The sequence below is a fragment of the Onychomys torridus genome, chromosome 7 (assembly GCF_903995425.1).
Source record: "Onychomys torridus chromosome 7, mOncTor1.1, whole genome shotgun sequence".
Lineage (NCBI taxonomy): Eukaryota > Metazoa > Chordata > Mammalia > Rodentia > Cricetidae > Onychomys > Onychomys torridus.
In genome coordinates, this window is record NC_050449.1 from 82,760,005 (window position 1) to 82,777,463 (window position 17,459).

Below are 17,459 nucleotides of genomic sequence, written 5' to 3' on the forward strand. Positions count from 1 at the left end.
ACACAGAGGAGTGTGGAGGAAATGTGCCTGAACCCTTTCCTTTGTCATGTTCTGTCTCAGGTAGGGCTGCTCCTGTGCAGAGGTAGATGAGGGATGCACTCCTTGACCCAGACTGGGGGTAAGGGTACTATTCCAACACTGACTCTTACGTGTTCTCACTCTCCAAAGTCTCAGATCGACAGGACACCTGAACCTGTCACAGATGAGGCCTCACATCCATGGGAGGTGGGGAACAAACCAGAACCACATATGACCACTGCAGTTAGCACCAGGTGTTTCTCAAGCTTGAGTAAGGTGCCCACACTGTTGTTTAACAGCCAAGGACTGCAAAGAGCCATTCTGTAGTGTGGGGAGGTGTTTCCCCCATCCTTGGGGGGGGGGGAGGTCTGTGCCAAATTGTAGAGAGGACTCTTCCATCTGGAGTAACCTCTCAGCAGGAGCCTTTCCTGAAGGCCAAGGTTGTCCTCAGGGCTGCAAAGAGCAACAGGAGCTCAGACGGTAGCTTATGCCGGCTTTTTTCCAGTGTTTGCAAACACCTGAACTTCACAACAAGACGTTAGTAGGGGGAAAGAGAGAGCAACAGCCAAGGCTTTCCCAGCTCAGGCACCGCAGGGTCCCAATAAGCTGCAAAATGGAGTCCCTTCTCTGAGCCCTTTCCTCTAAATCTTTGCCTTCCTTCGTTCTCAGACCCAGGGGCATTCGCCATCTTGGCTGTCCTCACACCTCCATGAAACCTTCCCTTCTTCTTCCTTTAGCAGCAGAACCCACTTCCCCAGGTTCCCTAATCACCATCCTGTATAAAGAGGAGGTGAGACACAGGCTGGCACAGAGGAAATCCTATCACCCTCAGTGTCTATCCCTAGGCTCCGTGTATGTGGGGAGCCTGTGATGGTGATAATAAAATCAAAACATCGGGTCTAGACTCCAGCTAACCAACAGCAGCACACTTATGGTCTTGCTCTCTCCATGGGGGACTTTGCTGCACTCAGCATGGGGCATGTGCTCAGGAGAGTTGTGTCGGGTCATTACTAATGTGAGCCAAAAAAGAGCCCCGGCATGCCTGGTGCCTTACAGAGACCTCAGGGCAGGGTAGGGTGGAGCCCTCATCATCTCATTCATGCTCTCCTTCAGCCATCTGTAGTTCACTCAGAACTAGCACAGGGTAGGGCTGAGAACACCCCAGATCATTCAGGCCCAGGCCCTGGCCTTGAACAGTCTAAGGCCCATGGGTCAGTGCATCTCTGAGGCTCCAACATTGGAGAGCAAAAGTTAGGAAAAGGAAATCTGCACCCAGCAATCAGCATCCAAGTGGCAAAGACCAGGCCCCAGGGAGGAGGTGTGTCAACTGGCTCCTTTGCTCTCCACTTGCTCAGCTTCTCTAAGTGTCAGGGTCATCATCTGGAAAGCAGATCATGCCTGGTGGATACGGGACAAAACAAGATCATTTAAGATGAACATTCATCGGCTCCTTTCCTTTCCCCAGACAGGGAAGGAGCTAAGTGGCCACCTGCAGCTCCTCTTTTAACCTGCTTCCTCCCCACAGGGCCAGTGCCCACTGGAATTGTTCGAGGCTAGAGCTGACATTTCATGTTACAGGCCTAGTTATCTGTTTCCTAGGAAACAAGGGATAACGCTAACTCTGCAACAAGTCTTCCCTCTACCCTCTAACACACACACACACACACACACACACACACACACACACACACACACACGAGTCTATCAGCTAGAATGGCAATTAAAAATAAAGTACAAGTCAGCCGCTAAAATTAGTTTGTATATCTTCACCTTGTGTTGCTGTTTCCCACCACCTGGACACACCTAGGGACAGAAGCACAGGGACCTTGTATGGCACACCCTCCAAAGGGCAAGCCCAAGGCCCCTCTTTGCACCCTACCCTGCTTCTTTCCAAGAGACAGCAGGTGGTCCCCCACTGGGGTTCTTCCTCCCTCTGAATGACTTCTCTTTGGCTTCTTTCTCGATCTCAAGGCTGTCACCAGAGACCCACATTCTGCATGTCCATCCCCCACTCATCCCACCTCCCCACCCCCCCAAGCCACCCAAAGACTCCTTCCTGTCTATGGCACCTCAGGACTCAAATGAGAACATCACCCTCCCACCTTTCCCCTCACCTGTGTTCCGCACCCCTGAGCTCCTGCCCACAGGTATCCCTCTGTCTTTTGTCCATCTACCCTGTGTATCTCCTCTACTTCCAGCAGGCCATGGGCTCCAGGTACCTGTGTTGCCATCCAGGGTCTTCCAGCCGACTTGAGAGAGAACCGAGACCCAGAGCACATCCCCTGAGAAGCTCCTCTTCATCTTCCTGGGCGGGATCAGTGGCTGGCTACCTCTGTGCTCCTCAGTCCCTTTCACCTGTGGCATGGAAGTGATCATACGGCATTAATTACTGCACACACTTAGACCATCCTGCCTTAGTGCCAGGTGTTGTTCAGAGAGCTCTACCTGCATTTAGCTCCCACAACAACCCTAGAGGTGTGTTTCTCTTATCTGGCTCCTCAGCTTCCCAGAGACCTCAGGGAGGCGGCCCCACCATTGACTCAGCTTTAAGTCAGACACCTGTGCCCAGCATCGAAGCAGCTTACAAGTGAGATTTCCTGGGGACTGTACCATTGATTTGCTTCTGTCACCCCAGCATCTAGAGGAGTGCTTAGTCAGTTTTTGCGGAGTAATTTGAGAAGCGTTGCATTGGACTGGTACCTAGTCCCCCACAGAGATGTTCTCTTGGTGTGTTTCCCCTGCTGTCCTTTCCAGAGTGCCTGGTGGTTTCAAACTGGCTTTTCTTTTTCTTTTGCTGTAATTGGTTGGCAAACAAGGCTTTGTGGGGTTTGCCTCCTTATCACATCCTAAGCATAGGTTTTGTTACATCACACAAAAGCCTTTTTGGTTGAGCACTTGAAACTACTAAATAGAATGCATTCCGGCGACCACAGAGGGTGCATCTGGGCCCGGCTGCAGCAGCAGCAGGCGTTCAGCACTGCAGCAGGGAGGGTGTGGAGCTTGTGGACATCCTGATAACCACGGGTGTCTGTCTTCCTCTTGGTGCAGCATTACTTCACAGTGAACTTCACCCATGAGAACCAGAAGGCACTGGAGCTGAGGACTGAGGATTCGAAGGACTGCGACGAGTGGGTGGCGGCCATTGCTCATGCCAGGTGTGTCTCACCCTGCTAGACTACCTAAGCGTAAGAGACCAAACCAGGCAAGCTTCTGCAAGTCCGAGCCTCAGGACAAGGAGATAGGGAAGGCCGGGAGCGGAGTGGAGACGCTGTAAGGGTCTTGGCCACCCCATAGTACGAGGACACTGCAGACTCCCGTTCTGTTCTATCCACGTAGTCCCATCTCTAATGTGTGCAGCCACCAAGTTGATGTGTGACCATGAATTGGTCCCCTCTTTTTTTCTGAACTACAACTAACTATGCCCTGGCAGAGCTAAGCACTGTCAAGTGTAGCACCATCCAGCTGACCTTGTAGATAGCTGATCTCTCTCACCTAGTAAATAATGAGGTGTTATAGTGTCTAACTTCCTATAAAATGTGAACTGAGGTCAGGAACAATGTGAGACTCTGCATTCTCAATGAGTGATTTAAAAAAAAAGCAAAGTAAAGGTATCCAGCAGATGTGAGTTGGAATTATGCAAAGAAAAATGGGAGGGTGGAGGGTAGATAGGAGGGTGCAGGCTGAAAATCAATGATTAGTGGGAAATTAGTGATAGCTGAATGAAGGATAAAATGATATGAATGAGTGTTTGAAGTATATGCGGAGGATGGAAGGATAGATGGATAAATGGATCCTTTGGGCCTTGAAACTCACTTGCCCAGAAACTGCCGATATTGTGACCCTAGCAATGGCCTTAGCCCCAAGACCATGCCCTCTCCATTTCTGTCCACAAAAAGTATTCAGTCTTAGCTACAGAGACCAAGCAATAGACACAGGCCTGGTGCAAAGTGCTAGGGATCTGGAGCTGGCTGCCACACAAGTATTCCTCTGCTAGATATCACAGCTTGATGAGTGACGTTATTTCCCTCTTCAGGGAAATGGGGGTACAAGTAGGGTACCAAGTGGGCCTTAGTGAAAGATGGGAAGGGAGATTTAATGGGTTTAAATATAAGCATCTCAACAATAACACCCCCCCTACATCTCTCTCTCAAAAAAAAAACGAAACAAAACAAAACAAAAAAATGTATTTAAAGCACTGATACATGGAAGATAATTTAGAGACTAATGAGGAAATGAAGTTTAGATGTTAAAAAGCAGATGAGGACCAGTAAGATAGCTCAACAGATAAAGGGATATCCCACCAAGCCTGAGAGGACTTGAGTTCAGTCACTGGGATCCACTTGGTGGAAGGAGAGAGAGGGAATGTTGTCCTCTGACTTCCACAGGTATACACACACACACACACACACACACACACACACACACACACACACACACACACAAATAGAAAGAATGTAATATAAAAAACTTTTCAAGCATATGAGGTGGACAATTGGCTGTTATATAAGATCCTAAATGAGCTCAAATTTCCTGTTGAGATGTTTGGCCTTTCCTCTCTGAACCATGGGAGCCAATGAAGGTCTTACACCAGAAGAGTAACATGACCAGAGCTGACGGAGAGTAGGAATTGCTGGGTTGTTCAAGATGGAATTGCATGAAGCTAGGTTCGAGGTCAGCAATTGGACCTCAGACTCCCAGCATCAAAGGAAAACAAATAACAAACAGGGTTTGATTTTGAGATCAAAACATTTCAATTGAAGATCAAATGAAATTATTTACATGAAGGAATTTCATAAGTGTTTAAGTACTACAGGGGTTTGCTTTTGCATCTGTTTATGTACTCTGTGGGAGTCACACACGCCACAGCAAACATGTGGAGGTCAGAGGACAACTTTCAGGAGTTGGTTCTCTCTTTCTACCATGTGGGATCCAGGGTTCAAACTCAGGGCATCAGGCATGTGACATGTAACCTTTACCTGCTGGGCTGTCTTATGGGCACTGCATTAGAATTTTAATTCATTATTCATCACTACAGAATCCATACAAACAATTTCTAGAGACAATTCGATAACGAGGTCTGTATGGTAGGTGGCTAAAACGGTGAAAACTGACAATACCAAATGCTGGTGAAAGGCTGGAAGTACTCAGGCGACACAAGAGGAGTGTGAGACAGCACAACCCAACCGGGACATGACCTGGCAGCTGCTTACCGTATGATCTGTCTTCTATTGGCTCCATTCCTTGGTACCTATCCAAGAGGAATGAGAAATGACCGCAAAAAGTCTCCTATGTAAGTGTCCTTAGCAGCTTTATGCAAGCCATCAGCCATGATGTCTGTGAACAAGCTAATAAATAAACAAACCTCCAGTGCATCCATAAAATGGAATATTGCTGGGAAATAAACACGAATCAACTACAGTTATGTACTACAAGATGGATGATTTTCAAAATCAATATGCAGAGTAGGTATAGCAAAAAAAAAAAAAAAAAACCCATGCTATATGATCTCAGTTATATGAAATTTAGACGAGACAAAACTAAACAGGGTGATGGAAACAGGAAGAGCAATTGCTTCTGGGGTGGGAATAGAGTGGGAAATGGTTCCTGGGTGCTAGAAAGTATCTTTGCCTTGGTTAAGGGTTTATGTTTTTCTATCAAAATTGCTCATACTGTTACTGGTATTTGGGACCTGGGCCAGGTATGTCCAGGTTCCTAGTACCTTATTCAAAGAACTGAAAGGCTCGCACAAAACTGTAAAAGTAGCAAAACAATAGAAGAGGTCAGATACTCTATTAAGAGTGACAGCGGGCCCCAACAGTGAGAAGACTCATGGCCCGATTATTGTTTAGCACTTCCTTTTATGGGGTTCAAATAAAAGATAAGTTTTTGTTGCTTAAGGGTGTGGGTGGGGTTTTTTTTTTTTTTTTGTCTTGATTGGTATGTTGTTATAGACCTCTTTTCTACTGCACATATCCTTTCCCACAATCCATCTTATTTTAATCATATGTGTGTCCAATTATACATAATCATAAAATGGCAAATATAGAATTTCCCCTAAAAGTTCACTTTAAGGATGCAGTTTGCCTTATTACAAATGCACCCAAAAGCGAGCTCAGGCCAGATTGACCTTCCTACTCTACACCAGAACACAACTAGAGTATGACTGAACCAAATCTGTCTAAGTTTGATGGTTGTTAAGAAAAAGAGAAACAACATTGCCTTCTTCAGAGGACGTACATGCAAACCAGTGCCTACAGGAGTCCTAGGTTGCTAACGGGTTGCCAGGTGAGTTCCCTAAAATTGTGTGAGTGTGAGAGTGTGTGTGTGTGTGTGTGTGTGTGTGTGTGTGTGTGTGTAGTGTGTGAGTGTGAGTGTGTGTGTGTGTAGTGTGTGAGTGTGTGTGTGTGTGTGTGTGTGTGTGTGTGTGTGTGTGTGTTATTCAGGTAAGAATCTGAGGCTATCAAGTGCACTGTTAAAAGAGAGGGTGCAGGTGTATCCTCTGCAAGTTTGAGTCCCAAGTTGCTAAACTACCTCCCATGCTTGTCTTCCTCAACATTGTGGCATTAGGACCTGTGCTTTCCACAATATGTACATTGAACCTCACATTTTAAAAATGAATGTGAATATTAAAATGTTTCCATTTTTTGTTGCTGCATAACAAATCACCACAGACTTGTCAGCTCAAAATTTCCTTTCATTATTTTGTGGTTCTGTGGATCAGAAGTCCAGGCTCTACTGACATTTCTGCCCAGCAGAAATGAGCTTTATTCAACCTCAACCTAAGAGAGAGAGAGCATACATGCAAGTATATGTGTGGATATGTATGTATTGCAAAAATTCCTTCCCTGGGGAAAATTAAAAAAAAAAAAAAAAAAAAAAAGTCCACCTTGTCTTTGTAAAGTCCCAACCCGAAAACCAAAGGTTCTGCAGGGTTCACCCTGGGAAACAAGTGAATTTATTGGGCTCAGTTACAGAGCAGTGAGGGATTAGTGGCAGGACTGTAAAGCACCCATACTGGAAGGTCTTCATTCAGCATAGATTATGACTTTCCCACAGCCACATAGATGAAGCCCCAGACAATAAACTCTAACACCTTCCCACACCCCAAGGTCACACACAAAAATGGCCAGAGGGAGGGGCTGGAGGCTCTGATGAAGATCCAGTAACCCTCCCCACTCCTTCCTTCTATGAGGGAATGTCAACTTGGAAGACCACATTCTATAATAATGTGTGTGCGTGCGTGCGTGCGTGCGTGTGTGCGTGTGTGCGTGTGTGTGTGTGTGTGCATGTGTGCAGCAGTGGCAGAAACAACTGGCTCTCTGCCACAGCCATATTGAGTATGAAGTATTTTTACATATTCCCAACTTAGTTTTTATTTACATATACTTACTAGAAACATTTCGTGTATAAAAATAAGCACTGTGGTGTATTAATACCATGTTGAGACACAATGTTCTCTCACACTGTATGTATCATAGTCTAGTATTATGGGATGCCTCTGTAGTGTATGTGTATAGTCGTTTGTAAGATAAGGCAGTATGCTTCATACCCAGCATTTTAGTGAGAGCTAGATGCCAGGCCAGGGGGCAAAGAGACTGAAATGCACTCTCAGGCCCTAGGGCCGATTCCACCTCCAGCTTTGACACTGAACAACTGTTGTTCTAAGCCAATGGCTTCTCCTTCCTGGACTTCAGTGACTTCATTGAGTAAACCTTTCATGACCCCTGAGTTTCCTTCTAGCTCTGAAAGTCTATGAACTCATAAAGACTGCACACACCAGGAGTGCCTCGGTCAGTCTCTGCTGGAAGGACTCCAGGAGTGGAAGGAGCTGGTGGGGAGGAGAAGTAAAGAATGGGGTGGTGGGTGGGCAGAAAGGGAGGGAAAGCAATGCTGTCTTTGTTTTTTTCATTGTTATTACCAAATAGCTGAAATAACCAGCTTAAAGGAAGAAAGACCTACTTTGGTTCATGGTTTCGGGCCACAGTTGGCTGGCTCTGTGAAATTTAGGCCTATATTAAGACAGAAGCATCTTGTCAGGAAGTTGAGGCAGAGGGAAACTGTTCCCCTTAATGCTCCAAGAAGCAGAGAGACAGCAGCAAGGGCTGAGGAGAAGATATACCCTCAAAGACTCACTCCCCAGCCACCCACTTCCTCCTACCCTACCAGTTTCTACAACCTCCCGACAGTTCATTCAATGATGAATTCATCAAGGGCCAGTCCACTGATTAGGTCAAGGCTCTCATGATTGCTCCCAAAGCTCATCTACTGGCCACTGGGCCTTTAAACATCAGCCCATGAAGAACATTCCAGGCTGAAGTATAATATTCTTCCCTTGGCCCCCAAAGGCCCACGGCCATCTCACAGTGTAAAATGTATTTACTATGTTCCCAAAGGTCCTCAGTCTTAATAGCCCCAGCATTTCTCAGAAGGCTAAGTTGAAACTCTTCAGTGACTCAAGGCAGCAATAGCTATGAACACCTTTAAAATAAAAAAGGAAGTTGTGTACTTCTAACATACAATGATAGGAACCCTCCCCTTTCCAAAGAGAGGAATGAAACATAGAAAAAAGAATGAGGCTAACACCCAAGTAGACAAACATTATACCATGGAGCTCCATGTCTGGGTATCCAGGTCATGTCACGAGCATATACAGGATCTGGGGCATGGTATGAGCTCCAACAGGCTTGGAAAGTCCTACTTCCTGTAGTCTTTTCTGACTGTAGCTTATATTGTTATCATCTAGGGGTCTTAACCAGGTTCATTTCTTTTGTCAGTTAAAGAATCAAAGGGCAGGGGAAAAAAAATCTCCATCACAACGGGTTGCAACAGGGGGTTCTCTGACCTAATCAGAGGACTGGCCCTGGATGAATTCATCATTGAATGGACTGTTGGGAGGTAGTAGAACTGTGGAAGCATAAGTCCAATTGGAGGAAGTGGGGAGCTGGGGAGTGAAGGGTGTTCCTATCACAAGTGGTCCAGAAAGGTTTGTACCAGAAGTGAGGAAATGGGCACTTACCACAAGCACAAAGAGAAAAGACTCTCTGCAAGGCGGAATGAGAACAGGGAAACTGAAACACAGCTTCTCTTGAGGACTGGGGTGTTTTAAAGTACCTTGCCTAACATAGGGTTGCTCAGTTTGAAGAAAGAAAGGATGGCTAATGGTCCTACAGCTGTTGTGTAAACATGTCCTGTTGCAGCCTGGGATTCCTGGAGCCAGTCCATCAGCAGGGGGCCCTACTGACAGGACAAAAAGCCCATAAGCTGTCAGGTCTTTGTCTCAAGTCAGGAGGGTAAGGGAGAAGCCAGCCATCTTAGAAGTGCACCATCTTTATTACATAGCCATGGCCCCTCTCCCTCTCTGCATACCTCAGGCAGTCTTTCAACTCCCAGTTCCTCAACGGGACTTCTCAGAAGGCTCTGTTGACTTCCTAAAACTCTCCATGTCAGATGTCCCCCATTCCTGGCCTTTGCGGCCTCCTGGGGGCTCCAAGAGCTTCATATTCAACTCTCAAACTTCACCCTTTCAGGGACTCTTGACCCTCCCATCCTGCCTTGCTTACCGGGCCTTCTTTCGAAATCTGGGTGGAAACCTCTGAGACCCACAACACTTATGCTCTGCACGCCCCTGAAACCAGTATCCTATGGCTAGCACCAAATTCTGCCGCTGGCTCCAGCAGCAGCCACATCGGCTTGGCTTACACCTCTGAATACTTAATGGCTTGGTGTAGGGAAGGACTTCCATAGGCTCCCTGTGACAGCTCAAAGCAAGGTCTTTCAAATGTCCTTGAGTCTATCATGGGTGGAATCTGGCCGCATGAGTGCGTGCGTGCGTGCGTGCGTGCGTGCGTGCGTATCCAGGTCTCTCCCCGGACAGGAGCCCTTGGAGCAGGCTAGGCTAGATCTGCCTACCTCTACCTCCCCGGTGCTAGGATTAGAAGCATACACCATCATGGCCTATTTTTGTTGTTGTTGTTGTTTTAATTTACTTACTTTTAATTGGGGTTCCTCACGTTTGAGTGGCAGGTGCTCCCCTGACTGAGCCATCTCCCCTGTCCAGCGGCTCTTTAACAGTCTAATCTCTGCAGCAGCCCTGCTGTTCTTGGCCCCAGCTTCCCCTGTGCTTATCTTCTGACACAAGAGACGTCACATTCAAAGCATAATAGGAGAGTGAGGTGAAGGGAGGGGAGGGGAGGGGAGAGAAGGAGAAAAGGAGGCAAAAGGGAGGGGCATCGGGAAGGGAAGGAGGAGCAGCGAAGGGGACAGGAAAGAAGCGATAGAATGATGGAAGACAAAGGAGAAAAGAAAGAGGAGGATAAAGAGAGGGAAGGGAATGGGGAAGGAAGGCAGATAACCTGCAGCTGAGACTCCTCCTTCCTGCAGCACTGGGGTGTCTGCCATTAGTAAGACTAGACTAATGAAGAAGCTGTGCTTCGCACCCCTGTGTGGGGAGGCAAGATGGTGTGAAAACAGACTCCTTGCTCTCAATTGAATTTTGCTTGCAAGTGAAGACAATTAAGCATCCTAGGAAGTTGGAAAGCCCTTCGAGTCTGGGTTCATTTTCACAAGAGAAGCACCCAGACTGCCATAGTGTTATATTGGAACAGCATCTCTCACAGCCTGTTACTTAAGAAAGGGTAGTGCTAAGAACAGAGATCAGTTCTCTGGACCACAGTTTCTTCCCAGGATCCCTTCACAGGTGTCCTGAGCCTGATGGAGCAAGCCTTTCTTGCTACATCACCCCACCCTCAGGATATGGATGGCTGCAGCCAGCCTCCTCCCAAGAAGGCATCTTCTGGCATCATCAGAGAACAGGGCCTTCTGCAGCTACTCTTCCATTTCAAGCACCTTGGCATGGCCCTTCTTTATTGCAAGGTTACTTTTATCATGGCTTCCTGGGTCTCACCTCAAACCTTGAGGGTCACAGAGACTCTGTGAGCTCATGCGGCAGGCTCCTGAGGCTGAGACAAAGACCCCTCTCCTCAGCTTGACCCCACTGGCAGCTGTGTGCAGGGCTGCATGGTAATAATACCAGAAGCTGGCAGACTAAAATCAATCTCACATTCCATTAGTCTCACCAGTAGGAGACAGTGGGTGGCCCCAGACCGTGAGGGGGGGCAGTTTCTGTGGGTGCTAAGAGCCAATGCTGTGCTGCTGGGGTAAAGAATGTGCTAGCAGACCCTGGGGGAGCGGCTCTTTCAATAAGCCACGCTGAACAAGTGGGAAAGAAGGCGACAGATACCCGAGAGGACAACCTTAAGGAAGGAAAGTGGATTTTGGTCATGGTCCTCCATTGGCTCTGTTGTTGACTGCGGTAGGGTAGACCATCACAAAGTGAGCTGGTGGCAGAATGCATCTGCTCCTTTCGTGGCAACCAGAAGGCTGACAGAGAACGTCCTGGCTAGAAGGCCTCCTCCCTCTTCCCCTTTGGTTCCTTCTGGACCTCCAGCAACGGGACAGTACCATTCCCTGTTCAAGCAAGTCCTCCCAGCCCTTCATTACTATCTCTAGAAACCCTCTCACAAACACATCAAAATGCAGGTTTTCCGTATGCCGTACCGTCTCGGTCCAATCACTTTGACAGAATGGGTAGAGTTAGGGAGGACGAGGGACAGCTGGGTTCGTTCTAAAGGGGTCGGGACTTGAGCCTTTTCTGGATGCTGGGATGGAGTGTGATGGAGCAGAGGCAGTTCGTTCTGAAAGACACCCTGCAGAGGGGTTTGATGGGCATATAGGACATCCCAGGCTGTGCCAATCAAAGGATGAGAAGGAGCAGCCCTCACTACCACTAAGAAAGGAGACACAGACCTTGCTGAGCGAGGAGAGGGCAAGAGTACAGAGGAATGGGCAGGTGTGAGAGAGGAAAGGCAAAGGGGTGGGGTGGCTCTCAGGTGATGGTGGGTTGAAACAAGAGGAAGAATTTGAGGAACATACGGATATAGACCCAGACTGTATTATCCCTGGGAACTCTAACCTTTCCCTTCCATGGTCCTTCCCTTTCCCTAACCTTGACCCCGTCTGGATAGACAACTCCCTCTGAGATACTGGAGTCCTGTTCTCCCAGCCTCTCTGCCCACTGGGCCTCTTCATGGGATCAGATCTATCTTTCCACAGCTCTGATGGACTCTGATGGTCTTGTTCATACCATAGAGCAGTATGGAGAGGCCCAGACCAAGAACATAGGGGACTGGGCTCTCTCTTCAGTGGTGTGGTGACCTCAGGCAAGCCACTTCTTACCTCCATTCCCACTCTGCCATTCTGTCCATCTGTGTGCCATGCATTAATTTGGGAAACTGATAAGATACCTTCTCCCCCGCTTTGCCTATCCTTTGAGACTGTCTCTGACTTGGTGCCACCTAACCACCTCATCTCATCATCAATTACTGCCAACACAAGTTCCCTACCCAGGGCTGCCCTAAAGAGGGTATGTACCCAAGGAACTATGTTTGGAGTCAAACACCTCAGCTCCAACTTGGTGGTGTGTTACCTAGGACCTTCTGGAAGTCTTCCGTGAGAAGAGCCCTTGTTGCTGGCCCCCTCTTTCTTAGCATTCACTAAGAACCTGTGACTCGCCACTTGACATTTCTATGTCCTGTGCAGTCTTCAGGCATCCCCCAAAAGAACAGTGAGATGCCCGTGCCTACTCGTCCTTCATATATCCCACAAGGCCTGATGCATGCATTTGCAGTCACCCTTGCATACAGCAAGTGTCCACTGAGTGCTTTTTAGGCACACAGAGTCTCCCCTTCCATCACCATGCTACTAGAAGCTCTGGAGCTGAGAGAAGATCCCTGGAGTCCACCAAGACAATTCATCTAATCTCAGAAGTAGCCTAAGAGGAAGTGTGGATTTAGGGAGATTGGGGGGGGGGGGCCCACGGGCAGGTATGTTTCAAAATGCCTATCTACCTAGACAACAACCCAGGGGGAGAGAAGGGGGAGGGGAGAGAGACAGAGACAAAGAGAATGTGTGTGTCTGTGTGTGCATATGATATATAGAGAGAAACAAAGACAGATATATATATATATATATATATATATATATATATATATATATGAGAGAGACAGAGATAGAGAGAGATAGAGAGAGATGGAGAGAGACAGAGAGCATAACAAAAAAAGCCAGGCAAATAAAGCAACCAGAAGTTGGTGTGCAATGGGGTGTGCAGGGCCCAGAGAAGGGGGCAGCATCTCACCTGCCATGCACCTCTGTCCACAGCTACAGGACACTGGCCACAGAGCACGAGGCGCTCATGCAGAAGTACCTACACCTGCTGCAGATAGTAGAGACAGAGAAGACGGTGGCCAAGCAGCTGCGACGGCAGATCGAAGACGGCGAGATCGAGATTGAGCGACTGAAGGCCGAGGTGACTGCAAACCAGGGGTCCCCAGACCGGATCAAAGCCCTGACTCACCCTGCCTCTGTGTTTACCAAGGGCCGCCCGATGTGTGTCTCCCCAGCCCTCTGCTGCAGAGTTGTTTCACATAATGTAGGCTCTTTCCTACGACAGAACCAGGTGATGAGGATGTTTATGGACAAGTTATTAGGGGGTGCAAGGACACACTGTCAGCCTCAGACTCTGGAGGGCAGCATCAGCTGGAGTCATTCCTGTGGGCTTTCTCTGTGCCTGCACCAGATACACAAGTGTCAGATGGCCAATCATAGGCTTTTAGGGTCTGCCCCTGACGACATGCCATCAAGCTTTCCTTGTGTGTGGTCTCATGGGGCAGAAGTCCTGTATACACCTCCAGGAGCCTAGCCACTCGCTGTTTACCAAGGCCTTGAGCAACTCTAGAACTCCCAAATGAGAGCCTGCATTTATCTACCATGCCAGGAGATGCTGTTGACTCCTGGGAGCACAGGCTCTCAGGCATCCTTCCTAGAAGCCCATGTGGCATCCTGGATGTCAGGATGTGGAGAAAAAACATGCACTAACTTACTTAAGAAGGGTACAGTGAGAGGTGAGGATTTGTGTGATCCAGGCCTGCAATCCCCAGGCTGTGCTCCCTGATCCCATCAGGCTCCACTCAAAGAAAAAAAATGTAATCCCAACAGCAAAGGATGAAGAACCTGCAGGCATCAACTGCAGAGCTAGAAGCCCTGCGTGCAGGATTCTCTGTGTACAGAACCCCTTCCCATACCTGTAGCTATAGCCCAGTGCCTCCCAGTCCAGTCCAGAAAGTTCAGAGACTCACAGCCACCAACCCCATCTTATACAGCAACAGCAAAGCTCTCTATCAGCAGCAATATTGACTTACAACTTCATGTTGAACTGGAGTTCCACCTTTGACCCATCTCTAACCCTACAACAAGACTTCAGACACATCTCCTTCATCAGCCCCCATTGCCATCCCAAAGGAATAAGCCAGGAGGAGCCAGGTTCAGATAGCTCAGGTCACTTGTCCAAACACACACAGCTAAGAAGTGACAGTCGTCGAACTGGAACACAGGCTCCCATCCATCTGCTAGTCTTTCTACTCTGTACAGAGCCTCTGACAGTCTTCCAGAGGCTAGCCCAAAATTATCCTCTAACACAGGTGGCTCATTCTGGGCTCCAGCCAACTCTGGAGAAAAGCCCTGAGATCTGTGATAGCCCAGCAGAGCTTCCTGAATCCAAACAGAGCTGCCACCACAAAACACACACACACACACACACACACACACACACACACACACACACACACACACACAAAGAGAGAGAGACCAGGGAAGGACTGTGGCCCCATTATCCAATTACTAACCAGGACTGTGCAGTCACTTAGTACCACCCAGCATCCCAGAGCACCTTACTGTCCTACCCCCTGGCCTTTGCTCATGCTATTGCTCTTTTTTGGCATGACTTTCTCAATCCCATGTTTCCCACCTAGCCAAATACTGTCAAGGACTGTTACCTCCTAATGGGGCTCCTGACCAGCATGTGCTTTAGGCTCTCTCACAAGGCTTCTGAAGATCAACACAATGCTCCCTGTGTGTCTGTAATTTCAGCAGCCTGGTAGGAAAAGGCCCATTTGGTGGGAATTTAGAGCAAAATTTCCAATCAAATTCTCTGCCCTTCACAGTGGATACATACCACTGTACTGGTTATGCCTTATTGGGCATTTGTTTTAGAGGACTCTTTACTATGTAGCCTAGGCTGGTGTCTTAGCGTTTCTACTACTGTGAAGAGACACCATGATCACAGCAACTCTTATAAAGAAAAACATTTAATTGGGATGGCTTACATTTTCAGAGGTTTAGCCCATTATCATCATGGTGGGATATGGCAGCATGCAGGCAGACAGGAAGTGAGAGTTCTACATCTTGATCTACAGGCAGCAGAAGGAGGCTGTGTCCCACTCTGGGCATAGTTTGAGCTATGAGATCTCAAAGTCCACCCCCACAGTGACACATTTCTTCCAACAAGACCACACCTACTCTAACAAGGCCACACCTCCTAATAATGCTGCTCCCTATGGGCCAAGCACTCAAACACATGAGTCTGTAGGGGACATACCTATCCAAACTTCCACAACTGGCCTCATGAACCTCTTGACTCACCTTCCCAGCTGGTAGTACACACCAATAATCCAAGCAGCTCCCTGACTGACACAGAGCCCAACACCAAGACACCACTGAGATTTTCAGATGGGGTGAACACAAAAGAGACATATGGGCTTGGTAGAGACCGAAGGAGAGCAAGGAGAAAATTGAGTTGCTACAGGCCATAGCCTAAGACTTCCGCAACAACCCAAGTTTCAAACTCTCCTGAACTGTATTCCCAGCTTTATCCTCTAGGCTCAGGGGATAAAGGCGTTTGCCACCAAGCCTTAGGAGTTTAATCTCCAGGTCACATGATGGAAGAGAGAATAACTGGTGGAAGTCATCCTTTGACTTCCAGAGGCATGCACGCATGCTTGCACACATATACCACATACACAAATAGATAAAATGAGTGAACAAAGGAATTTTAAAGTCTCTAAGACTGTGAGGGCTGTCTGAGCACTGAGCATCACAGCACAATGTGAGGTTTGGTTATGACTATTTTCTGCCCTGGTCCCCACTGATTGAATGTCCTATAGAAGGCCTATCAGAAGTATGCTGCAACTTTTAATTGATTTTTAAATTTCTCATTTATATTTATTTTATTTTACATGTATGAGTTCTGCCTGTATATTTGTCTGTGCACTATGTGTGGGCATGGTGTCCAAGGAGGTCAAAAGAGGGCATCAGATTCCTGGTTCTGAAGTTTCAGAGGGTAATAAGTCACCCTGTGGATGCTGGAAACTGAATTCAGGACCTCTGAAAGAGTAGCTGGTTCTCTTAACCTCTGAGCCACCTCTCCAGTGCCCATTATCAGTTTTAAATGCAGACTAGCCCCCAACCATCACCCCCTCCCTCTGTGCACATATCAAAACTGGCAAAGAAAAGCAGGATGGAGTGAAGGTAAAGACCTTCAGGCCAAGAGGAATGTGTTGACCCAGGCACAGAAGCCTCTGAGCTCACCCAGAGCTCTGTGCTTGCGTGCCACTGAGTGTGTGTGTATGTGTGTGTGTGTGTGTGTGTGTGTGTGTGTGTGTGTGTGTGTACACTATAACACTTAAACTACAGGCCAAAACTTTCGCCTTTTATTTCAACATGTAAATGTTCAAAGCTTAACAACTGATGAGAAAATATAAGGAAGTAGCACAGAGAGGGGGGGAAAAAAGGAGAGAACAGGCAAGCGGGTCTCTCCACTGAACATTCCAGTTAGTTGTTTTCAGACACTCTCCAAGTGAAGGCCAGCCAGGGTAATTTGAGCAGCCTAGCAGTGGAGAGCCTGCAACTGCTCAGTCCACTTCCAAAGGCTTCAGTGATTCATTTCTGAGAGCCATTCATTGTGAGGTTCGGCACGTGGCCTCGAGGGCACCCAGCCTCATGTTCTGAGGAGGGAGCAGCCTGCCCGCAGCTGTGTTGATAGAATTCCCTGAGCTGCTGCCTTTAGATGTGCTGGGCTCAGTGACTGCTGTAGCTTCCTGTGGTTGGGGGTTTTGAGGTCACTGTTGCTCTGATCCGTTTTTGACTCACTTATTTTTACAGCTAACAAGGGCAAGTTGCATGCTGGGTCCTATGCTAGCCACCAAGAGCTGTAAAGAATGAGACCACTCTAACCACGCCACAGAACTCTCTGCAAAGCAGGGAGAGAGAAGTGTCTTTCCTTCCATAGAAAGTTCCTTCTTCTTACTATGTGAGCCCCAGTACAAGATGATCATTGGCCTGTCCTCTGGGACAGTCTCAGACAAACTTACGATGTCCCCAGCTCCTGGATGCCTGTCCTTCGTCTTGCTCTTGATTCTCTATGATCCCCAAATAAGACAAATGGAGATTGTTTTGGATATTTGGGGAGCTAACTTAGCTTTCTGGGCAAATAGCTAAGCTCCAAAGAAGACTTTGATTCCAAGAAGTACTTCAGGGTAACCCAGAGAGGA

At 47.8% G+C, this 17,459-nt stretch overlaps 1 protein-coding gene across 1 annotated transcript in view; it reads left to right on the plus strand.

Moving 5' to 3' along the window:
• Window positions 1–17,459, plus strand: part of Rasgrf1 (Ras protein specific guanine nucleotide releasing factor 1) — a 107,308-nt gene that overhangs the window by 15,569 nt on the left and 74,280 nt on the right. Inside the window, exons 2-3 of the mRNA XM_036192133.1 lie at window positions 3,067–3,173; window positions 13,234–13,381. Of these exons, the coding sequence (XP_036048026.1) occupies window positions 3,067–3,173; window positions 13,234–13,381 (255 nt within the window). The remainder of the gene's footprint in view (window positions 1–3,066; window positions 3,174–13,233; window positions 13,382–17,459) is intronic.